The sequence below is a fragment of the Marmota flaviventris genome, chromosome 18 (assembly GCF_047511675.1).
Source record: "Marmota flaviventris isolate mMarFla1 chromosome 18, mMarFla1.hap1, whole genome shotgun sequence".
Classification (NCBI taxonomy): Eukaryota; Metazoa; Chordata; class Mammalia; order Rodentia; family Sciuridae; genus Marmota; species Marmota flaviventris.
Window position 1 is genome coordinate 51,762,160 of NC_092515.1, and position 27,598 is coordinate 51,789,757.

The 27,598-nt window shown below is 42.9% G+C and overlaps 1 protein-coding gene across 2 annotated transcripts; it reads left to right on the forward strand.

The window, feature by feature from the left end:
* Positions 1–26,517, forward strand: Aars1 (alanyl-tRNA synthetase 1). Of its 2 annotated transcripts, none has more exons than XM_027933062.2 (21): positions 1–82; positions 2,611–2,775; positions 8,078–8,266; positions 8,570–8,715; positions 11,939–12,130; positions 12,676–12,820; positions 13,186–13,331; positions 14,024–14,132; positions 14,275–14,425; positions 15,334–15,458; positions 15,932–16,076; positions 17,434–17,612; positions 19,395–19,508; positions 20,486–20,692; positions 21,392–21,576; positions 23,254–23,362; positions 24,037–24,150; positions 24,714–24,833; positions 24,965–25,051; positions 25,451–25,564; positions 25,980–26,517. In XM_027933062.2, the coding sequence occupies exons 2-21, from the start codon at positions 2,632–2,634 to the stop codon at positions 26,163–26,165; spliced, it is 2,907 nt and encodes a 968-aa protein (XP_027788863.2). In that variant the 5' UTR covers positions 1–82; positions 2,611–2,631; the 3' UTR covers positions 26,166–26,517. The 2 variants fall into 2 exon arrangements, with proteins under 2 accessions (XP_027788863.2, XP_027788862.2); XM_027933061.3 differs by having other exon boundaries at positions 19–412.
* Positions 26,518–27,598: the final 1,081 nt, after the last annotated feature.

A 27,598-nucleotide genomic window follows, 5' to 3' on the forward strand; every position in this document is an offset into this window, starting at 1 on the left:
TGATTGGATAGGGCGATGCGGGTTGCGGCGGGTTGTAGCCCGGGGCGGGTACTGCTGTGCTTTTGCTCCTCTCAGAGAGCAGGTAACCTCGGGCCTCCGGTGGGCTCTGAGGGAGGAGTTAGGAACGGGACCCTAGTGGGTGGCAGGCAAATTTCAGACCTCTGCGGCTCTGGGAGGGACCCGGGCCTAGGGGAAAAGGAGCACTGCGGGGGTGCCCGGGCCAGCTCCCGCGTGGCCACGGGAAGCCGGGCCTGGGCTGGAGCGGGGCCCGAGTCCGGGCGGCAGCGCGAGAGCGGCCCTTGCCAGCCCCTTGGCGCGCTGGAGGTGGAGCCGTCTCGGGTGGAGTTGCTGAGGACCCAGGCCTTGCGAGGATCACGTTGGCCATCGAGTTCCCAATTTTAGTCTCCTAGCGGTGAGTGGGGGTTCAGAGAAGCGTGACCCGAATGGTCGGAGTCCTTCTGGGAGCTATTCCCTCAATTCCTCAACTAATAAAAAAATAAGTTAATTAATTAACGGAATAGTTGATACCAGCCCAGGCTTACCCGGAGAATCATGTTCTGCTATTACTCTTTCAGACAATCTGAGTTTCCTATTGTGCTTTAAAATATGCGAGTTTGTTGTCAAAGGATTGGTATAAATGATCATGAAATAGGCATTTAGCAACCAGTGTATTAGATACCGGGGATAAACTGTAATAGCCAAAAACAGCCCCGGTACCCACTGAGATGTAACTTACATCCCGATGAGAGACCGGTCTTAAACAGCCATCAAATGCATTTGGAAATTACGAAGGGAGACACTTGGGACTATGAGTCTAATGTCGGAAGCGAAGGCTTCCTTAAATAAGTTTCTTTGGAATTCAGATATCAAAATGGAAAATTTAACTAGGAAAAGGGAAAGAAGTAGGGGTGGGTAGGGAGCTTACCTGGCACATGGAGGGAGAGCTTGTTACAAGGTCCTGTGCCTGGAGCCACAGTGTGATTTAATCTAGCCAAGATCTTTACAGTTCCTGCTGGAAAGCGGAATTTGAAGTCCTGTCTTTGTGCTACCTCTGTATCCCATGTAGATTTTCTATTGAAAAAAAATGAATGAGTTGTAGTGAGACACAGCTTTTGATAGTCCCAGACTCCTTAGGGCTTATAGCCAACATATTAGATCATTTTGTACAACACTGTAATTATTTCTGTATATGATGGTCTCCCCATGAAGGACATATACTGTAGTTCCTCTTGATTCCCTGCACATAGTATGCATTCATTATGTTGAATGAGTAAGCAAAAATGGGAAATTCAAATGTCTTTTGGAATGTAATTGCTTATCTACCTCAAGTGGTCCATTTAAATAAAGAAATGGTGAACTTTTTTTTTTTTTTGGTACTGGGGATTGAATTCAGGGTCACTTGACCACTGAGCCACATCCCTAGCTCTATTTTGTATTTTATTTATCCACAGGGTCTCACTGAGTTGCTTAGCGCCTCCCAGTTGCTGAGGCTGGCTTTGAACTCATGATCCTCTTGTCTCAGCCTCCCAAGCTGCTGGGTTATAGGCATTTGCCACCTCACCCAGCATGGTGAACATTTTCAAATGGCCATGTAATGCTACAAAGGAAGAATTACTGCCATCAATTCATTTTTGCCACCATAGTTAAGATTCTTTGAGAGCCATGACAGGGAGGGATGAGAAAGAATGTGGTAGGAGAAAGTTTCTGAAAATTCAAGGCTTGACTCTTAGCATGGACAGCCAGTTCCTATGTGTGAGATTTATAGTCCACTCTTTGGTTTTCAGCCTGTTTTACTCTTTTTGCCAGAAGGGTTTTGAGTAATGTGTTGATTAAGTGGTGAATAAATCAATTGAAATTGTAGTTAAACATAACTCTTGAGAGTCAAGGTATCATGTTTTACTGTGAGCATCTTTATTGGTTCCTCCTCATGAAAATATTTTATGCTAAATGACATAAAGTATTAGCTATCTTGTTCCTTCAGAACTTACAGTTTACAAATTACTTCCAATCAAATAGGTTATTTTTTTGGTGTGGGGGGGCGATCCTCACAAAACCCTGGTTGAATAAATAGGTAGATACTACTTTAAAAGAAAAACAAAACAAAAACAAAAAAGGAACCAAACTCCAGCCAAAATAACTTATTTCAGGTAGAGTTGTGTCTAGAAAGAGTTCTAGAGACTTTTAGATAATGTTATAAATAAGGTGGTTCCATTTTTCTATTTATTTTTGTGGTACTGGGGATTGAACCCAGAAATGCTCTACCACTGAATTATATCCCCTGTTCTTTTATTTTTTATATTGAGACAGAGTCTAAGTTACTGAGGTGGCCCTCAAACTTGGGATCCTCCTACTCTAGTTGGTGTGTTGATGTATTGAGCTTATTGAGACTGGCATGAAAAAAAGAATGGATGGGGTTGCTGTTTGTTGGTGTAGCCAAGTTTCGCTTTAATGATGTTTTTAGCCTTGGACATTACAACATAGAGGTTTTAAGATTAAATAGCTTACCTATGTCTTGCTTTGACTTGGCTTGAGAAATGGGAGTCTTATGTAATGCCTATTTTTAGTTCCAGTTCCCTTGATTTTTCTTTTTCTTTTTTTTCCTGTGGTAAGTTCTTTGGGTTGACTTTCAAGATGGATTCAACCCTAACAGCAAGTGAAATCCGGGCACGATTTATAGATTTCTTCAAGAGAAATGAGCACACCTATGTTCATTCATCTGCCACTATCCCATTGGATGATCCCACATTGCTCTTTGCCAATGCAGGCATGAACCAGGTAAGGATTTCTTTCTCCTTGACTATCCACATAGGAGGCAGCAGAGCAGTGATAAAAATACAGTTCTTGGAGTGAGACAGAATCCCAGTTCTGTTACTTCTCATGTGATCTTTTATTTTTTTTAGTTGTAAAAGGAAAATAAATAAACCTTATTTATTTTTATGTGGTGCTGAGGATTGAACCAAGTTACCTCACAAGTGCTAGGCAAAGTGCTCTACCACTGCCCTCACATGTGATCTTGCAGAACATTCTAGTCATGAACCTTAGTTTCTTTGTGAAACAAAGAATAATATTGCCTGCTCATAGATTTCAGTGAAAAATGAAAAAGAAAGCTGGGTATGGTGATGCAGGCCTGTAATCTCTCGGGCGGGAGACTGAGGCAAGAGGATCGAAAGTTCAAAGCCAGCCTCAGCAACTTAGTGAGGCCCTAAGCAACTTAGTGAGACCCTGTCTCAAAATAAAAATAAAAAGGTCTGGGGGTGTGGCTCAGTGGTTAAGTGTTCCTGGGTTCAATCCCTGGTACCAGAGTACCAAAAAAAAAAAGAGAGAGAGAGAATGCATAGTGCATACAAAATGTTTAACATGGCATTTGGCACATAGTAAGTACTCAGACCTTAACTATTTTTACTTATGATGATAAGAGACGTTCAGGGGCTGGGGGGGGGGGGTTATAGCTAAGTGGTAGAGTGCTTGCCTCACACATGTGAGGCACTGGATTCAATCCTCAGCACCACATAGAAATAAATAAAATAAATATATTTTAAAAAGAGAAAAGAGAGAGAGAGAGAGATGTGATTTATCTCTCTAAATAAAAATAATAGTGTGGGTCTGGGGTTGTGTCTTAGTGATAGAGCACTTCCCTAGCAAGCTTATGGCCCTGAGTTCAACCCCTAGCACTTCAATAAAACAGAAAAAGTAAGAAAATATAGTCTGCCATCTAGTCTATAAAATTTTGTCTTTTTTTTTTTTTTTTTGTAATGAATAAATTCAGCATTTTGTTCAAAAATTTTTTTAATAATTTTTTTTTTCTTTTCTTTTTTTTACACTGTTGGCGATCAAACCTCAGGACCTCACACATGCTAGGCTGTTTAGGGGACAGATGAGGCAGAACACCAAAGACAGCAGGAAGCAGTTTTATTTGGCTGCAGCCAAGTTCAGAGGGTAAAGCTCTCAGTATAATCAATTAATCCCTCTGAACCCTGAGTTCAGGCAGTTTCAGAACTTTATGCCCAGTGTGTAGGGGGAGGGGCTCAGAAGTTCACACAAAAGCAGCTTTTTCTTTCACTGTTCTGGGCAAGTTAACCCTTCAAGGACAGCACCTGAGAAGGGGAGAGCTTCTCTCCTTTCTTTCTTCCCCCTGCCAGCTGTTACCATGGAGCCCAATTAGTAACATCTTCTCTTGAATTTGAAATGTAAACATCTCTGTGAAGCTGGCCTCCTTAAAAGAATCTGTTTTTCTTATCACACTTTGCATTTATAGACACACTTCCCTTGAAAACCTTTACAAATTATTATATATATTTTGTTACCAGAAAGTCGATAAATGGGGCTGGGGATATAGCTCAGTTGGAAGAGTGCTTGCCTTGCATGCATAAGGCCCTGGATTCAATCACCAGCACCAAAAGAAAAAAAAAGGAAAGTTGATAAATGTTTGTGAAAAGTAGTAAAGAGCATCTGGAGTGCTGTTCTCTTTCAGGACTGTGGCCAAATTTAATTATTGTAAGATAGAGCAACAGAAAATAGGAATCTTAACTACATTGAACTCTTTTGTAGAGATTTTTTTGCTGATAGTCTTAAGATCAATTATGATGAAGATTTCTAGAGAAGCTTAATTAAGATTTTCTATGGAGGAGGGGGTGCTACTGCAAGGCAAGTGATCTACCATTGAGTCACATCCCCATTCCTCCAGTTTTTCCTTTATTGCTCCCCTCTGCAGACAGGGAGGGTCTCAATGTTGCCCATGGTAGCTCTGAACTCCTGGATTCAAGTCTTCTGTCTGAGCTTCCTGGGTAGCTGGAATTACAGGTGTGCCCCTGGATATCTGACTTGTTTTTTGGTACCAGGGATTGAACTCAAGGGCACTCAACCACTGAGCCACATCCCCAGCCCATTTGGTATTTTATTTAAAGACAGGGTCCCACTGAGTTGCTTTGGTTCTTAATAAGTTTCTGAGGCTGGCTTTGAACTCATGATCCTTATGCCTCAACTTCCTGAGTTGCTGGGATTACAGGCGTGCACTACTGCACTTGGCTTGTTTTTTTTTTTTTTGTTTGTTTGTTTGTTTTTAATCTACTTATTTATTTATTTATATGTGGTGCTGAGAATCGAACCCAGTGCCTCACGCATGCCAGGCAAGTGTGCTACCGCTGAGCCATAGCCCCAGCCCCCTTTTTTTAAAAAATATCTATTTTTTTAGTTGTAGTTGAACACAATACCTTTATATTATTTATTTATTTTTATGTAGTGCTGAGGATTGAACCTAGGGCCTTGCACGTGCTAAGCAAGCACTCTACCACTCAGCCACAACCCCAGGCCCCTTGTTTTTGTTTTTATAAAATAAATTGGTTCTTCAGGGTTCTTTCAGAGGTTTGCTTTCATTTATAGACCATACATTATTTGTTTGGTTTTTTTGTGGGGGTATTGGGGGATGAACCCAGGGGCACTTAACAATTGAGCCATATCCCCAGCCTTTTTTATTTTTTATTTTGAGAGAGGGGACTCACTGAGTTGCTTAGGGTTTTGCTAAGTTCTGAGACTAGCTTTAAACTCATGATCCTACTGCCTCAGCCTCCTGAGTTGCCTGGCTTTTTGACACCTTTCCTGAAACTGGTGGCCACCAATGCCAGATTACATCCATTGCTGAAGAAACTGTTAGTTTTTGTGTTTGGGGGCAAACACAAAATATTTGAAGTTTTATTGCTAGAGAAAAGAAATCATAAAGGAGTTTGTTTTATTTGTTTTCATTTTTGGTGCCAGGGATGAAACCTAGAGTCTAGCACATGCTACCACTGCACTATGCCTCAAGCCTCATAAAGGAGTTTATTTTTATTTATTTATTTATTTTGGTAGTTGTAGATGGACAGGATTTCTTTATTTTATTTGTTTATTTTTATGTGGTGCTGAGGATCTAACCCAGTGCCTCATGCAGGCTAGGCAAGCACTTTACCACTGAGCCCCAGCCCCAGCCCCAAGGAGTTTAGTTTTTAATTTAGTTTCAGTGCTGGGAATTGAACTTGGGGACAAGCTCTCAATGAGCTACATTTCAGCCTTTTTTTTCTTTTTTCTTTTGAGACATGGGTCCCTAATTTGCCCAGGTTAGCCTTAAACTTGTGATTTTTTTTATCTCAGCTTCCTAAGTCACTGGGATTGCAGGAGTGCACCACAACACCCAGCTTAAAGGAATTTAAAGGAAGTTTTTCGGTTAGTCTGTGGCATTGAGAAATGTTTACTAGGGTGATCCTTGCTTGGAAGTGGATGCAGGTTAGGTAGTGCTCTCAGGGCTTTCTACTATGATTCCCCTGCAGCCCAGGCCCAGGGATCCACCAGCCATTTGGATGCTCTCTGGGATAAATTAACATTTTATTTTCTCTCAGATGTATTTGGTATGGAAACTTGGAAGCAGTGGGAACATTTTCTTCCTTTTATATCATTAACTGTAAAATTATGAAACATGCTTTCAGTTATATAGGAGTCTTCTGCATACATCTGGAAATGGGACATGATTTCAGGTGGACTCTTTCAAGGGGGTGGGTTTTCTGGAACACTGGAAAGGTTCTGTTCTATTCAGGCATACCAGGGCACAAACTGTCTTCTCGCAAATGAGCTGCCTCTGTAAGAACCACAGAGGTCCAGTGTTTGGAAATATTCTCCTAATAATAGGAACTGTTAACCTGTGTGTAGTACTTGCTGTGTGCTAGTACTGTTGTCTCCCACATAGTTGACTCATTTAACTTTCACTGTTGTCATCCGTACGGGAGTGCTAAAAGCTCTAAATCAGTAGCCTCTGCTTACATAGCTGGTAAATGCCAGATTGTGGATTTGAATCTAGGCAGTCATTTCCTAAACTTTTTTTGTGCTACTTTGCCTCAAGATCATAAATAGCTTAACCTTCTTTTTTTCTTTAAGCAATTTAAAATGGTATTTTTTGGACTTCTACTTTTTTTTAGGGATTATGCCAGTCTCAGGATGTATAGAGATGGGTGAGGTAATTTTTATATTTAAGGAGTTCATGATCTAGCACAGGACTATTCAGTAGACTTTTTACAATGATGGAAATGTTCATATCTTTGTGGCCCAATATGGTAGCAACCAAACACATGGAATTACCAAGTTAGTGTGACGAAGAAACTGGGTTTTTTTTTTTGTTGTTGTTATTGTTATTTGTTTGTTTTTTTGGTACCAGGGATTGAACTCAGGGGCATTTAACCACTGAACCACATCTGTAGCCCTTTTTTATATTTTATTTAGATAGGGTCTTGCTGAGTTGCTTAGGGCCTCCCTAAGTTGCTGAGGCTGGCTTTGAACTTGAGATCTTCCTGCCTCAGCCTCCTGAGCTGCTGGGATTATAGGTGTGCACCACCTATAATAAGAAACAGAATTTTTAATTTTTTAAATTATTAATTAAGGCTGGGGCCATAGCTCAGTGATGGAGAACATGCTTAGCATATCTGAGGCCTGGATGTGATCCCCAACACTCAAAAATAATAGTAATAATCATAATTACTAATTATTTGATTTTAATTAACTTATTACATGGTTACATGTAATGGTGCTTTTTGTCCCAGTAGGACATTTCCTACTGGGAAGAGTAAGACAAAGCTAATAGCAGTGATACATCTAAGTATGATTGGAAAAGTCTTCAGCAAGGAAATACTATTTCTACACATTAAGTTATTCACCAAGCTGTGCAAATTTCACTCCATTAATATGTCTCAAATTTTCTTTCTCACTTTTATTCCTAAACAAGCATATCAGTTTTTAGAATAAATTCTTCCAGGAGGATTACATAAACCCTGAACATTGGAGACTTGTGAAGAAGAAAAACCCTTGGCCACTTCCATCTGGCAGGTCTTCCCTAGCATAGGTGGTATCTTTGGCAGTGGTGGAAATCCTTAGGGAATTAGTTTTGGGAAGAAGCTGCTCACTTCTGCCTTGTTCCATCAAGCTACCTGCTTCTAAGTGCTTATGTTCTAGGCTCACTAAATCCAAAGCACAATTTGTGTGTGTTCTTTTCCTGCCAGGTTGTGGCCACCTGACATAATCTGCAGCTCAAAAGTCATACTGTCCTGTTCTCTTTTTTTAGTTCAAACCTATCTTCTTGAACACTATTGATCCATCTCACCCTATGGCAAAACTGAGCAGAGCAGCCAATACCCAGAAATGCATCAGGGCTGGAGGCAAACATAATGACCTGGATGACGTGGGCAAGGATGTTTACCATCACACCTTCTTTGAGATGCTGGGCTCCTGGTCTTTTGGAGATTACTTCAAGGTAAGCTCAGTGCAGAAGAACCTTTGGAGTTTATTAAATAAAGGGATCATTTCCAGTAAGGAAACAAGTTTGTTTGTTTTAAAGCATGAAATATTATCATCTAGAAGATTAATAGTGAAGGACATTTGTTAATTCTAATACCCCTAGAAATAATATCTGTGATTTGATGATTTCAGTTTGTATTTCTTACATAAATTCATCCTGAATTTGGTTGAGTTTATAGTGAAGATATTATAGTTTTCATGTTCTCAGGATATTTTGGTTTGGCCATGTTCTTTATCTTTCATTTTGTTATTTTTGTAGGAATTGGCCTGTAAAATGGCTCTGGAACTTCTCACCCAAGAATTTGGCATTCCAGTTGAAAGACTGTATGTTACATACTTTGGTGGAGATGAAGCAGCTGGCTTAGAACCAGATCTGGAGTGCAAACAGATCTGGCAAAATTTGGGGTGAGAATGCGACTCATTTGCAGAGAGTAGAGAAGAATAAGTGATTACTAAAGTCAGTGCCAGAGTTTATGATTTTGATTTCAAAATCTTATGGTTTTAAGTACATTGCCATTTCTCATTTTGGGATGTTTGTTTGTGATGTACGTTAGGGTGACTGAGAGTAATTATTCTTTTTTTATTTTTCCTCCTCTGCTGGAGTTCCAAAACCAGAGCTTTGCTAGGCACATGTTCTACACTGGACATATCTCTAGCCCCAGGAGTAAATATCTTTTGATGTATTCATTGCTTTTGGGGGGGGGGGGGGTACTGGGGATTGAACTTAGGGACACTCCACCACTGAGCCATATCCCCAACCCTATTTTGTATTTTATTTAGAGACAGGGTCTCACTGAGTTGCTTAGTGCCTCACTGTTGCTGAGGCTGGCTTTGAACTCACAATCTTCCTGTCTCAGCCTCCCAAGCCCCTGGGATTACAGGCATGTGTCATCACACCCGGCTTCATTGCTTCTTAGTATGTTCAGTCATTCTATTGTTGAAAGCTGACACAAGAGTCCCTCATTTTTTGTGTTTTATAAATTTTTAAAAATTGTGTATATAGGGGCTGGGGTTGTGGTTCAGTGGTAGCATTGCCTAGCATGCGTGACACACTGGGTTCAATTCTCAGTACCATATACAAATAAATAAAATAAAGGTTCATCAACAACTAAAAAATATTTTTTTAAAAAATTGTGTATCTGAGGCTAGGGTTGTGGCTCAGCAGTAGAGCGCTCACCTAGGATGTGTGAGGCCTTGGGTTTGATCCTCAGCATCACATAAAATAAATAAATAAATAAAATAAAGGTATTATGTCCAACTACAACTAAAAAAAATTAAATATAAAAAAAATTGTGTATCTAGCCAGGAGCAGTGTTGCCTGTCTATAATCTCTGGAGGCTGAGGCAGGAGGATCTCACGTTTGAGGGCAGCTTCTGCAACTTAGCAAGATCTGTCACAAAATAAAAAGGGCTGTTGATGTAGTTCAGTGATAAAGTGTCGCAGGTTCAATTCCCATTACCTTTCCCACCCCCCCCCCAAAAAAAATTGTGTTTCTAATGCATGTGTTGTAAACATTTAAATGCTATTGAAATGTTGAAAATAGGAAATGAAAGTCTCTAATATTAATCATTTTTCAGTAATTGTATACTCTGTACGTAGTCTTCCAGCCCTTTTTCATATTTTTGTAGACTAGTTTTTTTCAAAAGTGGTGTTCTTTTTTTTTTTTTTTTTTAAACCTCTAGGGTTTTTTTTTTTTTAATATTTATTTTTCAGTTTTTGGCAGACACAACATCATTGTTTGTATGTGGTGCTGAGGTTCGAACCCGGGCCGCGCGCATGCCAGGCGAGCGCGCTACCGCTTGAGCCACATCCCCAGCCCAAAAGTGGTGTTCTTTATATGAAATAATTTATTTCTTATGAAAATGTAATGGTATCAAACAGGATTAGAAAAAAGAAAAATTTTTTAAAGTTTAATGTATAATGTATTATAAAAGTGACCACAATGGATGAGTTATATGTGTTTGTGTTTGAACACTTAAAATAATATTGAAATCTTAATAGTATTTGTGCTGTATCAAGGAGAATCTGAATATAGGGGACTGGGGTGTCCATGTTGTCATTGTCTTATTTTCTTATTAACTCTCTTGTTATACTTGGACGCAGTATTGTATCATTTGTTCTTTTTTTTTTTTTTTAATTTTTTTTTAGTTGTTGTTGGACACGTGCCTTTATTTTTATTTATTTTCATGTGTTGCTGAGGATTGAACCCAGAGCCTTGCACATGCTAGGCGAGTGCTCTACCGCCGAGCCACAACCATAGCCCTGTCTTTTCTTAATTGATTTTTTTTTTTTTTTTTGTAATGCAGATGGAACCAACTTAGCCATGCCCCCTACCCTGCTTTGCTTTTTGAGACAAACAAGTCTCACTAAGTTTCCCAGGCTGTCCTAAACTTGAGATCCTCCTGCCTTAGCCTCACAAGTAGCTGGGGTTATAGGCATGTGCCACTGTGGCTGACTTTTTAAAAAAAAAAAAAAATTACTTTCACTGTACTTAAATCTTGTTTTACTTGACTTTATATATATCCTGTACTTTGTTTATCAAATGAGCAAGATCTCTTTTGAGTGCTTTATTATTTAGCAACTTTCAACAAAGCAAATGGTTTTTAATTCTTTTAATTCTTTTTTTTTTTGAGCTGGGAGTGTTGCTTAGTGGTAAAGTGTGTACTTAGCAAGCATGTGGCCCTGAGTTTGATGCCCAGCCTCATACACTCACAGAACTCTGCTCTCAATATTACTAACACCCTCTCCCTCCTTCCCCCCCCCCCTCTTTTTTTGGTACCTGGATTAAACCTAGAAGTACTTAACCACTGACCCATATCCATACCCAGAGGCACTTAACTAATGAGCCACATCCCCAGCCCTCTTTATTTTTTTTGAGACAGGGTCTCACTGATTTACTTAGAGCCTAAGTTGCTGAGGCTGACTTTGAACTTGCTATCCTGTCTCAGCCTCCAAAACCACAGTGCAACTGTGTCCAGCTTAACTAACCCCATCTTGCAGGAGCTGTATTAATCTCTTCTTGAAGGTTAAGTCCTCATGACCAAATTACCTCTAAAAGTCCCACCACCTCTCAACACTATTACATTAACTATTAAATTTTCCTTCCTTTTTTCCTTTTTTTTTTTTTTTTGGAGGGGGAAGCTAGGGATTAAACCCAGGGCCTCATGCTAAGCATTCATATAGCCACTGAGCTATGCCCCCAGGCCCTAAGCAGTTGAATTTGATGAGTTTTGTTATGAACAGACCACCTCCACTTACAAAGCATAACAGTCATTTTGAAAGATGAAGGATCATTTGCAAAGAAAACATTTGTTAGCTGGGCATGGTGGTGCAGGTTTATAATCCCAGTGGTTGGGGTGGCTTAGGCAGGAGGATCTCTAGTTCATAGCCAGCCTGAGCAACTTAGTGAGGCCTTAAGCAACTTAGTGAGACCCTGTCTCAAAGTAAAAAAATAAAATAAAATAAACTTTATTAGGATTTGTGTGTAGGCTAGGCTTAATATTAGTAATTGCAAAGAGCAGGCCTTCTTTAGGAGAAATCATAAGGATCTCTTTTTGTGGTGGAAGCAAGTCTTGGCAGGATTCTTGTCAGTGACTGTAACTGGGCTTATCTTTCCTGTTGTGTGTAGGCTGGATGACACCAAAATTCTCCCTGGCAACATGAAGGATAACTTCTGGGAGATGGGTGACACAGGCCCATGTGGTCCCTGCAGTGAGATCCATTATGACCGGATTGGTGGTCGGGATGCTGCACACCTCGTCAATCAGGATGACCCCAATGTGCTAGAGATCTGGAACCTTGTGTTCATCCAGTATAACAGGTAGCAATGGGATCCTGCTTCAATCCTGCTAAGAGGAGAACCTTTCCTTGAGTCAAGCAGAGAAAGAGGAATCAGCTACGTGATCGTCTTTGTGGCTGAAGGTTCTTTTCAGACCCTAATCTTTAGGGACAGTGGAGCAATACTCATGTCACCTCTAGAGACGTGAGATCTTATGGCAGTTCTTTAAATTTTATTCTCAGGTTTCTCCACCGATCTCTGTGGTAGAGCTAAGCCTATTCTTTTATAAACTAATTTTATCCCTTATAGTACCTTGAGGGCTACTCCTGTAATGGCGTTCCTGTTGACATTTGAGCTGCTATTTTAAAGCTCATTTCTCTGAAGTGTTCCTCATTCTAAAATGGACCCCAAAGTACTACCCTTTCTTTTGCCTTTCTCTCCTCCCCTCCCCTGTCACCAAACCAGACAAAAGCAAATGACAAATAGTCACAGGCTATAAACTGCATTGTGAGTTTTGACCAGCAGGACCTGAAGAGGTGACAACCTGAGTCCTTGCTTCAGCTTCTTCCTTTCTCTGGATTATACAGGGAGACAGATGGCATTCTGAAACCTCTTCCCAAGAAAAGCATTGACACAGGGATGGGGCTGGAGCGACTGGTGTCTGTGCTGCAGAACAAGATGTCTAACTATGACACTGACCTTTTTGTTCCTTACTTTGAAGCCATTCAGAAGGTATTGGTCCTGTTGCAAAGATTGAAACTTCCATGGAGGTTTCTAGGCTTTGCAGTGCTGATGATCTTTGCAGCACTCAAAGATAAATCACTATATGCTTTGTCAGCCATTGGTACCTTTTACCATCTGCTTATTTCATTGCCAGTAGCATGAGACTCTAGGCACAAGACAGTACAATTTGTTGAGTGTAAGGGGCTGGCAGGAGGGTTTTTGCTTTTCCTAGGGTCGCCTTTCCTGGGGTTATGGGATCTGGCAAGATGGTCATCCTTTCTCCCAATGCTCCTCAATCCTTTAAGACCCTCCTTGGCCAAGGCAGCACCAGAAGGGCTGTCTGCTAATGGGCTTGTCTGGGTGTTTACCTGTAGGGCACAGGTGCCCGGCCGTACACTGGGAAAGTTGGTGCTGAGGATGCTGATGGGATTGACATGGCCTACAGGGTGCTGGCTGATCATGCTCGGACCATTACTGTGGCATTGGCTGATGGCGGCCGGCCTGACAACACAGGGCGGGGGTGAGTATATACATACTGGGCAGTATTTGGACAGATACCATGAGTTTTATGACTCTTTGAAACTTAATACCAGACTTTATTATTGGTTTTTGTCTTCTGGGTAGGTGGAAGGATTTTTTCTTTTTAAGGAATAAAGGGAATTTCTGCTTATGTTAAAGAGATGCCACTATATCACTATCTTGAGTCTTTTATTTAAGGTTTTATGATAGAAATTTGGCAGGGGTGGATAGGTTCAGGTATTAACTATCCCCAGGAAATTTTATTACTGACAGGAAGGGCCTGAGATCACATGCATCTGGTTTGTTCTTGCCTCTCTCTGGGTAGCCAAACGTGGAAAGACAACAAACTAGGGTTTAGCCTAGCTAATCTTTGACATGCAGTTGGGGGTGTATTACTGAGTTTATGCTGGAATTAATCTTAGTGACTTTGGGAGAAACAAAAAGAAGCAGGATTAGGATAGAAAAAAGTCTATGCAGGAGCAAGTCAAAGGGCTGGGGATGTGGCTCAGTAGTAGAGCACCTGCCTAGCACACATGAGGCCCTATGTTCTGTCTCTAGCACCGCAAAAAAAAAAAAAAAAAAAGCAAGACAGAAAGTTGGTCATGTTGTCTTGGGTGGAATTATAAAGGTGCTATGACAGGACCCTCAGCTGGGAATGTTGCCTGCCAGGGCACTAGATTTTGCCTCTTACAGGTACGTGTTGCGACGGATTCTCCGCCGGGCTGTTCGATACTCCCACGAGAAACTCAATGCCAGCAGGGGTTTCTTTGCTACATTAGTGGATGTTGTTGTCCAGTCCCTGGTAGGTTCATTTCCCTGGTACCTCTTTTGTGCTAAAGCCATATTCTAAGAGGGATAGAGTGGGAGGCAGCATGTTATTAATGGGCATTTGTAAGAGGGGTCCTGGAATGGTCTCTGGCTTGAGCACCCCCCTTCTTTGTCAGGGAGATGCATTTCCCGAGCTAAAGAAAGACCCAGACATGGTGAAGGACATCATTAATGAAGAAGAAGTTCAGTTTCTCAAGACTCTCAGCAGAGGACGTCGCATCCTGGACCGGAAAATTCAGAGCCTGGGAGACTGTAAGACCATTCCTGGTGAGGCACAGTTTGTGGCTTCCTCCATACTGGCTGTGGCATCTTTCTAGGAAAGGCAAAGCCCTCATTCACAGGCCTACAATGGGGCTCCCATGTGTGCCGAGGCTGAGCATAGCTGGGTCAAACTGCTTTTGGTGTAAAATGGGATTAAGAGTAAAATTATAAATGTTATACTTTATTATGGTAAGGTATTCAAACAATACAAAAGTGAAAATCCTTTCCCCAAATTATTTTTCAGAGGTAATAGAGTTTGTTTGGTGTATTCAGGATTTTTCTCTAAATGCTTGAAATGCACATAGGTATTTGTATATATGTGTATGCTTTTCAGCAAAAGTGGGAACATTTGGCATATACCATTTTGCAACTTGCTTTATTTTTCACCAAATGGATAATTAATTTCAAAGGATTTTTGTTTTTGGTTTTGTTTTTTTGGTACTGGGGATTGAACCCAGTGATGCTTAGCCACTGAGCCACATCCCCAGCCATATTTTTTGTATTTTATTTAGAGAGAGGGTCGCTGAGTTGCTAAGTGCCTTGCTGAAATGCTGAGACTGGCTTTAAACTCCCTATCCTCACGCCTCAGCCTCCCAAGCCATTGGAATTACAAGCCCAGTTTTGTTTTTTTTTTTTTTTTTTAATTGAAGTATTATGTATAAAGGGAAGAATCTGAATTTTCTCAAACCGAACACACTAATTCAAATCAAGAAATGAACTTTACCAAGAACCCTGTACTTCCTCCAGGTCACTTCCAATAGATTTATGGGTATTCTGACAAGTCCAAGGACTAATATTGACTTGCCTTGACTCTAATCCCTTTGGTCATTCCCAGCATCCTCTTGGGAGGATTCCACATGGAAAATAAGGGGGCTGTCCATGTTATTCTGATGCAACTCCCTTGTGCTATATAGGGGACACTGCTTGGCTCCTGTATGACACCTATGGGTTCCCAGTGGATCTCACTGGACTGATTGCTGAAGAGAAGGGCATGGTGGTAGATATGGATGGCTTTGAAGAGGAGAGGAAACTAGCCCAGGTAAGGAATGTGAGAGTGATCAGGAAACCCAATACCTTGAAAGCCAGGCAAGACTTGGCTACAAAGCAACCATGACTTTCCTTCCATTGAGGTCTTTGAAATTTTTTCCCTAGACTAGAGGATCTCAAATGGGAGTAAATTTGCACCTTTTGGGGCCATTTGGCAATAATACATGAAGATATCTCTGATTTTCACAACTAGGGGCGAGATGCTCTTGTCATCTCGTTAGTATAGGCCAGGGATGCTACTCTACATTCTCTGATGCAAGAGACCATGTCCACAAAAAATAATGAACTGGCCTAAAATGTCAGTAGAGTGCCAAGATTGGAAAATGCTGTTCTAGAGCTTTACCTTGGGTATAGTTTTGCAACGATACCCAAGGTATGTATGTATGTATATATATATGGTCCAGGCTTTAAGGTTCTCTTCCCCTACACACTTTAAGGTAACTAATGCTTGTCTCTTATTGACAGCTGAAGTCACAGGGCAAAGGAGCAGGTGGGGAAGACCTCATTATGCTGGACATTTATGCTATTGAAGAGCTTCGGGCAACGGGTCTGGAGGCCACAGACGATTCTCCAAAGTATAACTACTATTCAGATTCCAATGGTAGCTATGGTATGTTGCTGGGCTCCTTCTTCTGAGCTGTTTGCCCCTTATCTAGAGTGTTTTGAGAGATCAGGTGCCCTGCAGCAGATCTCCCAAAAGCCTTTCCCTTAATGCTATACAGTTGTGTCAGGCTATTTCTTTTTTTTTTTTTTTTCTTTCTTAAAGATGGGGTCTTGCTTTGTTATCCAGGCACCTCTCAAACTCTTGGACTCAAGAAGCAATTCTGTCTAGGCTTCTAAGTAGCTGGTACTATAGACTTGCACCACCACACCTGGATGTGCTGCACTTTTATTCGCAAAAGCATCCTGGGCTGGTGGTTTCATTTTTATTAACTTTATTCTAGAATTACAGTTAGAGGACGTTGTAAAAAATAGAATTGCAGGGAGGTTCTGTGTATCCTTTACCAGTTTCCTCAATTTGTAACCACCTTCAAGGAATCAGGCAGTTGACCCTGAAACAGTGGCAATTGAATTTTGCATCAGTATATAGCATTTTAAAGTTAAGAAACAAAAGAAATAAATAAGCAATACAAGCTTTTGCATTTTTGCCCTATCAGAGAGCAGTCTTAGACCAAAGTCTATCCAAGTGATCACACAAATTGAATACATTCTTTTTTTGGTACTGGGGATTGAATCCAGGGGTACTACTTAACCACTGAGCCACATCCCCAGTCCTTTTTATATTTTATTTAGCTGAAGTTGGCCTCAAACTTGCAATCCTCCTGTCTCGGCCTCTTAAGTAGCTGGGATTACAGGCATGTGCCAGTGCACCCACCTTTGTTACTAAAAGATTTAATCAGATTTATCAAGTTTCTATTCAGTGTCTATGAGTTAGAGTGACCAACTGTCTAGTTTGCCCAGAGTTATCCCAGGGTTAACACTGAAAGCTTGCATCTCAGGAAACTCCTCAGTCCTAGAATGCATCATGTGGTGTAAAACCAGCCTGCTAATTCTTTTTTGCCTAGTAAGCAAAAGGCCCTGGGTTCAATCCCCAATACTGAGAGGAAAAAAAATTCTACCTTTACATATATAAATTGTACACATACATGTATTCTCTTAAGACACTCTTGGGGCTGGGGATATAGCTCAGTTTGTAGAGTGCTTGCCTTACATGCACAAAGCATGTAATGGGCTTGCTTTTTAATAAAATTGGACAATCAGGACCTAAGAAGGATTTGAAAAATCAAAACCAACAAAAGCCATCTAGGAATGTGTGAATGGAGCTGGGGACATAGCTCAGTGGTAGTGTTTGCCTAGCAATGGGTGAAGTCCTGGATTTGATTCCCCAACACCAAAAAAGAAAGAAAACAAAGTGCACGAGAGTCATTGATCTTGTCTTCTCCCATCTTTGCATTTCCACCGAGCAGTGTTTGAGAGTGCAGTGGCCACAGTGTTGGCTCTGCACAGGGAGAAGATGTTTGTGGAAGAGGTGTCTACGGGCCAGGAGTGTGGAGTGGTGCTGGACAAGACCTGTTTCTATGCTGAACAAGGAGGGCAGATCTACGATGAAGGCTACCTGGTGAAGGTTGATGACTGCAGCGAGGATGTAAGCCAGCAGTTCTTCCATGTTAGCTAGGGAGGCATGACTATGAAGCCCAGAACCTTCTTTTGCTCCTCAGCACTCCAGGCCTTGAGGAGCACACCTAATAGATATATTTTTTTTTAATTAATGTTTTTTAACTTATATATAACAGCAGAATGCATTACAATTCTTTTTTTTTTTTTTAAGAGAGAGTGAGAGAGAGAGAGAGAGAATTTTTTAATATTTATTTTTTAGTTTTCGGCGGACACAACATCTTTGTTTGTATGTGGTGCTGAGGCTCGAACCCGGGCCGCACGCATGCCAGGAGAGCGCACTACCGCTTGAGCCACATCCCCAGCCCCATTACAATTCTTATTACACATGTAGAGTACATTTTTTCATATCTCTGGGTGTATACAAAGTATATTAACACCAATTCATTCAATAGATCTTTGAGTTGGGTTTCGTTGTCGGTGTTTCTACAACCAACAGAGGTGCTGCTTATACTTGTTGCTTTCCTGACCATTAGGTATCCTTGTAAGGAAGATCCTTGGAAACAGGGTACATGGGTCATCCCTAGTTCTTGCATTCTTTCCTCATGAATAAGGAGAGGTAGTTCTCTGAATGGCAAGCATCCTTGTAGGAAACTCAGCCCTTAGCTTAGCCACTGCTGAGTTTGGCTTCTGTTTTTTTTTTCTACCCGCTTCCCACCCCAGTACTGGGGTTTGAACCTATAGGTGCTTTATCACTGAGCTACATCCCTAGCCATTTTTATTTTGAGACAGGGTCTCAGTTTCTGAAACTGTCCTCAAACTTATTATCCTGCTCCCTCAGCCTCCCAAGTAGCTGGGATTACAGTCATGTGCCACCACACTCTGCCAGGTTTGGCCTGGATGAAACACTGTCTGGTTATTTATAATGGCTTTCAAATTCTTGAAGATGCTTCTCAATCTTGTGTATATGTATGTATATTTAACACATGTAATGGTATTGTATATATGTATATAGATAGAAACCACTAAAGAGGGCTTTTTTTTTTTTTTTTTTTTTGTAGTGCTGGGGTTTGAACCCAGGACTTTGTGCATGTAAGGCAAGCACTCTACAAACTGAGTTATATCCCCAGCCCCAAGATTGTCTTAAGAGAATACATGTATGTGTACAATTTATATATGTAAAGGTAGAATTTTTTTTCCTCTCAGTATTGGGGATTGAACCCAGGGCCTTTTGCTTAGTAGGCAAGCATTCTATCACTGAGATACATCCCCAGCCCCTGAAGAGAGAATTTTTATACATGTTAATTTTAATTTTAATATTTAACATATATGAATTTAATTTTAATGTGAATTTATACACACACACACTTAGATTTTTTTTGTTTTGTTTTTGTTGGGTACCATGGATTGAACCTAGGGCAATATACCACTAAGCGACATCTCCAGATCTTTTTATTTTTATTTTTTAAAAATATTTATTTTTTATTTGCAGTTGGATACAATATCTTTATTTTACTTATTTATTTTTATGTGGGGCTGAGGATCGAACCCAGGGCCTCGCTTATGCTAGGCAAGCGCTCTACCACTGAGCCACAACCCCAGCCCCGACCTTTTTATATTTTGAGATGGGGTTGCCCTAAGTTGTTTAGGGCCTTGCTAAGTTGCTGACGCTGGTTTTGAACTTGTAGTCTTCCTGCCTCATCCTCCTGAGTCATGGGGATCACCACCACACTAGGCTCACACATAAATTTAGAGAGAGAATTGATGTTTCTTGAAAAAATAATTTGTTGGTTTCTTGCTTGACTCCCCTTAGAAAACTGAGTTCACAGTGAAGAATGCTCAGGTGCGAGGAGGGTATGTGCTCCACATAGGAACAATCTACGGCAACTTGAAAGTAGGGGATCAGGTCCGGCTGTTTATTGATGAGGTGAGTTGCATAATATTGGCCCCTATGGATCTTGTTAGTAATCATCTCCTTCAGTTTTATATTGTCCCATCATTGTCCTTCCTAAGTGAAATTATAAGTAGGGTGCAGGAGTAAATTTTGGTACATTTTATGGCTTGTGAGGGATGTGACTGAGTAAAACCTGCATGTTCCTTCGACAGTGGTTTTACCACTACTTTCTGTTGAGATCCTATGGACTTGTTTCATGGATTTCTCTTCTAACATTAAGCACTTCTTCAGAAGCTTAAATTAGTTAAGAACTAGGCTCTACTGCATGTGATAGCAGAGCTCCAAAACCATAGTTTAAAGTGAGATAGCAATGTATATTTCACACCTAGAAGTCCAAGGTAACATAAGACTCTGCTCCACAGAATTACAGAGCTCAGCCTCTCCTCACTTGGTGCTCCATCATTCCTGGGGTTTGCCCAGGACTTCATGGTCTGTAATGATAACTATCAGACCCATGGTCTACACTAGAGGTTAGCAAATTATTTTTCATGAAGGGGCAGATGGTAACTATTTTGGCATTGTGGACCACATGCTATCTATCACAATTACTCAGTTCTGCTCTAGTAGTGCACAGGCAGCTGTAGACAGTATGTGAATGAATGAGTTTAACTGTGTTCCAAAAAAACTATTTATAAAAATTTATAAAAATAGACAATAGGCCAGATTTGGCCCATAGGCCATAGTTGACTATTCTGGTTTTAGAAAGTGAAAGTGAAAGTGAAAGGTGCACACCCCTTCTCTTAAGGGTACTAATCACTTCTGCTCACATCCTCTTTGCCAGAACTTAGTCATATGCCAGAACTTACTGCCTTCAAGGGAAGCTGGAAAATGAAGTTTTTACTCTGGACAGCCATGTATCTAACTGAAAATTCTAGTATTGGGGGATGACTGGCCATTTGTTATAGCTATCCAATCATTCCCCAAATATCAGCCACCTCTCCCCTTTACAGCCCCGGCGGAGACCTGTCATGAGCAACCACACAGCTACGCACATTCTGAACTTTGCCCTGCGCTCAGTGCTTGGGGAAGCTGATCAGAAAGGCTCACTGGTTGCTCCTGATCGCCTTCGATTTGACTTCACTGCTAAGGGAGCTATGTCCACCCAACAGATCAAGAAGGCCGAAGAGATTGCTAATGAGATGATTGAGGCAGCCAAGGTAGGTTGGACTTGTCTAAGTTCATGACCGTCACCCTTTCCCATTTATCATGGAGGCTCAGCAGTTCAAGTGCTTTCATTCTATTATACCATATTGTGTCTTGCACATAGCTTTGCTTAAAACAGGTAATTTTCCGAACTGCTTTTGTAGTGGGCAAAGGTGGTGTTTGGTGGTGGGAAAGAGCAGTCTTTAACCTGTTCCCTCCTTAGCACAACCAGACCTCTTCTAGTTATCTGTTTCTATGTGTGAAGATTCTCTCTGTGTTGTTCAGGCTGGTCTCAAACTTCTTGTCTGAAGTGATCCCCCCATTTCAGCCTCCAAAGTATCTGGGACTACAAGCATGTATCACTGTGCCCAGCTATATTTCTGTTTAATGTCTATTTACCTACATGCATCCACATGTGAATTGGCTTACAGTTTAACAAAATGTTGGAAATTCCCATCTTGATCCCTTTGTCTTGTACTGGTACATTATTTCAGGAGGCTTGGGGCACATGCCAGGCAGAGCTAGGGTTAGAGCCTTGGAGTCCTGCCAATAGGTCCACACCACTGAACCCAATAAGATGCAAAGGCTGGCCTTGAACTTGTGATCCTCCTGCCTCAGCCTCTCGTGTAGCTGTTCTCTGTGACTCTTGGTTCATCTTCAGGAAATATTTTTTCCCAGTTTTTTTTTTTTTTTTTTTTCTTCTTTCTTGGCAGCCTGTCTACACCCAAGATTGTCCCCTGGCAGCAGCAAAAGCCATCCAGGGCTTGCGGGCTGTGTTTGATGAAACTTATCCCGATCCTGTGCGAGTTGTCTCCATTGGGGTCCCAGTGTCTGAGCTGTTGGATGACCCCTCTGGGCCTGCTGGTTCCCTCACTTCAGTTGAATTCTGTGGTGGAACGTGAGTACTGTGGGAGGAGCAGCAATAGATGTGGCACCTGCCTTTTGTTAAATTGGCAATACCTTTGAGGTAATAAGCTAGCTAGATTAGCTCATGTCTTCTTTCCTTTCTCACTTCTTCCTCCTTCTCTCCTTAGGCTGTATCCCTAGCTCGTTTTATTTTGAGATAGGGTCTCACTAAGTTGCTCAGACCGACCTCATATTTATGATCCTCTTGCCTCCAGTCTCCCAGATAGTTGAGATTCAGGCTTGTGCCATTGTGCCTGGCTGGCTTCCTTTCTTGCTTGCTTGCTTATTATTTATTTATTTGTTTGTTTGTTTGTTTTACTATGCTGGAGATGGAACCCAGAGTCTTGCACATATTAGGCAAGCAGTATACCAATGAACTACATTTCCAGCCCCCAACTCTGGTTTTTCCAAGGTTGAAATGAAGTCCACAGATATACGCTTGCTAAATAGTGTTGTCAAGAATCCCAGTGCTCTAATCAGAGCCTTCAGTGTCTGACATTAACATTTCCTGGGTTTGTGATGAAATACTTTTCCTGGAAGAGGAGGTAAAAAGCATTGTGTACACACTTAGCCTAAATTCCCTGGGCTGACCCTAACAAGAATGCTGGTGTGAATTCAGGATTCAGCAAGGCCATGAAGTGCTCGTGGAGCTCTTGGTCTGGTCTCAGCCCCATTCATTCCTGGCACCTCACCTCATTTCCTTTGCCAGCTTCAGCAGCATCTGAGGAATTAAGCCTGTTGTCTCAGAGCCCCTGCGCAGGCTATGAGGTAGACCTGGCCTAGACAGCCTGGGAGAGCCACTTGTTTCTATCAACTTATATTCCCTCAGAGCTAGTGGGGTCTTTTAGGGAAGGTCTTGGTGGTTTGGAAAGTTTCAGAGTAAGCCTGGTGGAAAGAACATTCTTGAGGCCATAGCCAAGCCTAGCCAGGGTTTCCTACAGGCCTTAGGCAGTGAACAGGTGGGGTGTATGGAGGGCAAGTGATGGACCTAAGGGAGCAAGTCCTAGGCCTCTGCCAACTGAATTGGGCCTTCAAGTAAATGCCACTTCTTCCCGAAAACCTGAAACAACTTTCAAAGACTTCATACCACCCTCACAGAATGACTGTGAGAATTATTGAGGAATAAGACCCTATTTGTTTAAGGGGTTGTGGAAAGATGTCAAAACTAATCCTCCAATATTCTCACCTTGTGAGCAGGAATATAAAAATATAGCTTACATTCCACCAAAGGACCAAAAACGTCATGTAGAGCCTATGTCATGTAGAGCCTGTCAGCCCTAATATTGGATGTTAGGGATTATAGAGCACCTTCATGTTTATTTTATTTGATTTCACAACAGCCATGTGGAGGAGAATTATCCCCGTTTTATACATGAAAAGACTGAAACCCAGAGGGATGGTGTCTACCCAGTGTCAGAACACTCTTAAGCCCAGGCCTTCTCTCTCTTTCCCTTACGGCTTCTACTGTTCTTATTTAGCCAGAGCTGTGTTCTGAAATTTCCTTAAATACGAGGGAATTACCCACTGTTCTCTGAGGGATGATGACCTCATGGGGTTCAGCCTAGCAGCTATGGGCTCCCCAGGCGTAGGGAGGTGGCTAGGGATCCTGGGCTTCCTTTCTTTTCATCTGGGCTTCCTTTCACTCCTGATTTTGTGTTCTGCCATTCAGGCATCTGCGGAATTCAAGTCACGCAGGAGCTTTTGTGATTGTGACTGAAGAAGCTATTGCCAAGGGTATCAGGAGGATTGTTGCTGTCACAGGTGCTGAAGCTCAGAAGGTGAGCACAGCAGGCAGGTGTGTAGTTTATTTGAACAAGGCAGGGGGAGCCCATTTTGGGAATCCATGGAGCAAACAGTTCTGTGGCTGCTGTAGTCAGAAGGAAAATCCAGATTGCTACCCCCACCTGTCCTCCAGTTAACTCTACCTGGCAGAAGAAAGCCACCACCACATTGTCGTGTTTAACTCCCAGCTGTTATGATTAATCTTTTAAATGTATGTAAATTCTGTCTCAGTACATCCATGTCTAGGAGGGTAAGCCAAAGTTTTGCTGTGGCTTCAAGGGTTCCCTCTCTTCTCCACCTATCCTAAGGATGTTTACCTAGTGTGAGGTGCAGGACATAGAGGTGCATGTTCGGAGAGTAGGAACTATAGTGTGTGCCAAATCCCGAGGACTATTCATTTCACAGTTTGAAAAGGGCTCCTGATTTATGATTTCTTGGACATCCTGAGCCTGACGTAGCAGACAACTTTTGCTGACTGGGCATGTGAAGAAGGTATTCCTTTCTGGGGCAGGAGGCTGTCAGCATTTGCTTCCCGGAGGAAAAAAAATTCTGGTCTCTTAGAGCATGTGCTCCACACGTGCTGTTGGTGCTTCTGTAGCTATTTATAGACAGAGCTGTGAGACCAGTGGGGGATGACTCAGATTTATAGATCTGACTGTCCCCTTCCCAGGCCCTCAGGAAGGCAGAGAGCTTGAAGAAATCTCTGTCTGTTATGGAGGCCAAAGTGAAGGCCCAGACCGCACCAAACAAGGATGTACAGAGGGAGATTGCTGACCTTGGTGAGGTAAGGACAGCCTTACTCCCTCCTTGGCCTGCTCATTGCTTGTGTGCCTATGGAGCAAGGCCCTCCCTGTTCTTAAGGAACTCTCACTGTAGCCTCTGGGCTGACTTGTTATCCAGTGGCCTTGCAAAGGGGACTTTTTTGATGCTGGCCTACAAATCCCTGGACCCTGCCTACTGCTTCCAGTACAGCTGGCAGGAGAGCCCTTTCTAAGCATGAGTGGGGGTGAGGGAGGTGTGGAGGGAGAGTGTCCACTGTTTCCAGGCCTGCCTGGTGATTCTTAACATCTGGAACTTCCCCTAAGCCTTCTCAGCTGTGCTCATGGACTGGTAAGGACCAGGTCTTACATGAGAGCTGAGCCCTCTTTATAGTGCCCCTTTCTCTCTAGCCCTGCTTGTGACAACTGCTACAATTGCTACAGTGACTGGTCTCAAGACCAGCAGATATCTTTTCCTAGACACAAGCTGGAGAGGACTTTGGTTTAAAAGAAGGGTGGGGTAGGCTGGAGCTTCATATCCTAGCACCATGTAGCCCAGAGCCAGTTAGTCTTCTGGTTCCTGTTCCAGGCACTGGCCACTGCAGTCATCCCCCAGTGGCAGAAGGACGAATTGCGAGAGACTCTGAAATCCCTGAAGAAGATCATGGATGACCTAGACCGCGCTAGCAAAGCTGACGTCCAAAAGCGAGTGAGTCCTGGCTGTGCTGGTGGCAGGAAGGGAGCCAAGAGGATTTCCTGGACAAAGTCTGGGGTGACTGCTGCCTGGGTTTCGGGGTCTGGGCCTTTGGCCTGACACTCTGCTGGACTTCCTTCTTATAGGTGTTGGAGAGGACAAAGCAGCTCATCGACAGCAACCCCAACCAGCCTCTGGTTATCCTGGAGATGGAGAGCGGCGCCTCAGCCAAGGCAATCAGGGGCTAGGGTCTGGGCACTTCCCGGCCTGTCCACTGCATGTCCCCTTCCTTCTAGGCCTCATCAGCCTTCTGGTGGCAGATGGGTGGGCTTTGAGTCTCTGAGCCATGTGGTCAACTGAGGGCTCGCTGTCTAGGATTAAGGTTAGACTAAGCCATGGAGAAATATGAGCTGGAAGAAGGAGCAGCTCCCTGGAGTTATAAGGCAAACTTCAGAGCTAGAATGTGGGCAGGGCTCTGGGCTTGGTCCTTCTTCATACAGGCTCCCAGGGACAGCACCTGCTCTTGGAAGGAATTGGGGTGGTGGCTTGAGGGCTGAGCTCTGTAAACTCCCTGATTTAGAGCAGGGCCTCCTGCCCCAGGGCCCTAGCCTAACACTAGGTTCCCCCTGTAGGCTCTGAATGAAGCCTTGAAGCTTTTCAAGACGCATTCCCCACAGACGTCTGCCATGCTCTTCACAGTGGACAATGAGGCTGGCAAGATCACCTGCTTGTGTCAAGTCACCCAGGTCAGAACTCCCTGCAACCTTATTCCAAAGCCTGTAAACCTCTGCACCTCTGGGAAGCACAATCTGGCTTCTCAGAGTTTGGTTCTTCTGTTGTTTGCTGAGACCCATTTATGTGTGTGCAGCCCTTGTAAAAAACTGCCAACCTCCTGCCCACCTGTGTGTCACCTTTTTCAGTACCACTTACCCTCAGGCCTTTTCATTTGTGACTATGTGTGACTGTACTGGCTGACTTCTGGCTTAGCCACTCTTCTTCATCCTGGCAGTGGCCACTGACTAATCCTCTACCATTTGTAGAGTATGTCTCGGCCTCTGGCAGCAACACCCAGGGCAGGGGGCGGGTAACAGTGGCTTTCCCTCCATGCCCCTTTAATCCTATCCTCTGACCTGACTCCCACTTCCCCTTCCTGTCTTTCAGAATGCAGCCAACCGGGGCTTAAAAGCCAGTGAGTGGGTACAGCAGGTGTCAGGCCTGATGGATGGCAAAGGTGGTGGCAAGGACGTGTCTGCCCAGGCCACAGGCAAGAATGTGGGCTGCCTGCAGGAGGCACTACAGCTGGCCACTTCCTTTGCCCAGCTCCGCCTAGGAGATGTGAAGAACTGAGGGGAGGGGGGCTCTCACTGGCAGGTGTCTCCCTCACCCGGATACATCAGTCCAGCTGGGAGCTCTCCATCTGCCACAAGGACATTAGAATCTTGGAACTTTATAAACAGAGCCATCCGTCCTAACCCAGCAGTAACTGGAACACACCTGAGAGCCATCCTGTGACTCAGTGCCCCATTACATTACTGCCCTTTATATCAATGCCATCTGTTTAGAACTACTACCCCAGGATTGCTATTTAACAACTTCATGCTCGTGTCTGTAGATAACAGTTCTCTGCCACCCAGGGAGTTCTGGGTCTGCAGGTAGGAAAACTTTTTGCTGCAGAGAATAAAAGGACCATGTGCAATAACTTGATGCTGCCATGTGATCTGTGTCCCTGCTTCTCCTGAGGGACTCCTGTAAAATTTATGCTGTGTTCCAGCTGGTTCCTGGTTGCAGTCCTTACTGAGTCAGGCCCCTGAGCCCCCAGAAATTACCTCAAGACATTTGTGGAGGTGGAGGCAAACTAGGTAGGGTGAGATGAAGAGAGGTATTAATAATTCAATAGAAATGAGCCAGATGTGATGGCACACATCTGTAATCCCAGCTACTTAGAAAGTGAAGCAGGAGAATTGCAAATTTGAGACCAGCCTCAGCCACTCAGCAAGACCCTGTCTAAAAATAAAAAGGACGGGAATGTAGCTCAGTGGTAGAGTGCCTCAGGTTTGATCCTCAGTGCAGCAAAAAATAATAAAAACAATAAACACGACTTAGGGCTATGGATGTAGCTCTGTGGTAGAGCACTTGCCTAGTATATAAAGGCCCTGGGTTCCATCCGCAGCACTGAAAAAAAGAAAAAAAAAAAATCTACCAAGAGTTACAGAAAGCAGGGCTGGGGATGTGGCTCAAGCGGTAGCGCTCTCGCCTGGCATGCGTGCGGCCCGGGTTCGATCCTCAGCACCACATACAAACAAAGATGTTGTGTCTGCCGCAAACTAAAAAATAAATATTAAAAAAAAGAGAAACCCTCAAAAAAAAAAGAGTTACAGAAAGCAAAGAAATGCTTTTCTTAGCGCTTCTCTTGGGGAGAACATCTCCATGTCTTAGACCCTCCACTGGCGACATTGTGTGCCCCGCCCTCCCTTTGAGGCAGCTGCTGTGAAGTCAGGTGGCTTATGAGAAGAATTCAGGTATAGCATTGCCCCCCATCCTCACTCCAGTAACTGCCCCATTCCCACTTGCTTGACCCAAACACGGTCAGTGAGGATAAAGACCCAGGTCTAGCTCTGAATTCAGTTGATCTAAGTCTAAAACTGCAGTTCGGAATCAGTATGTGGGAAGTAAAGATATAGCTTGCCTGTGTTAGATACCCGATACAGCTAACTGGTCCTGGGGCCAAGGCACTCTTGGCCCTGCCGTCAGAGTTGAAGGGGGAGCAGGTCTATGCTGCA

What these genes read in the sequence shown, in the direction of transcription:
- Aars1 (XM_027933062.2), top strand. Translation starts at nt 2,632, where the DNA reads ATGGATTCAACCCTAACAGCAAGTGAAATCCGGGCACGATTTATAGAT. An exon ending in CCTGACAACACAGGGCGGGG is followed by an intron (nt 13,332 to 14,023) that starts GTGAGTATATAC and finishes TGCCTCTTACAG; the next exon opens with GTACGTGTTGCGACGGATTC. An exon ending in AGGAGAGGAAACTAGCCCAG is followed by an intron (nt 15,459 to 15,931) that starts GTAAGGAATGTG and finishes TCTTATTGACAG; the next exon opens with CTGAAGTCACAGGGCAAAGG.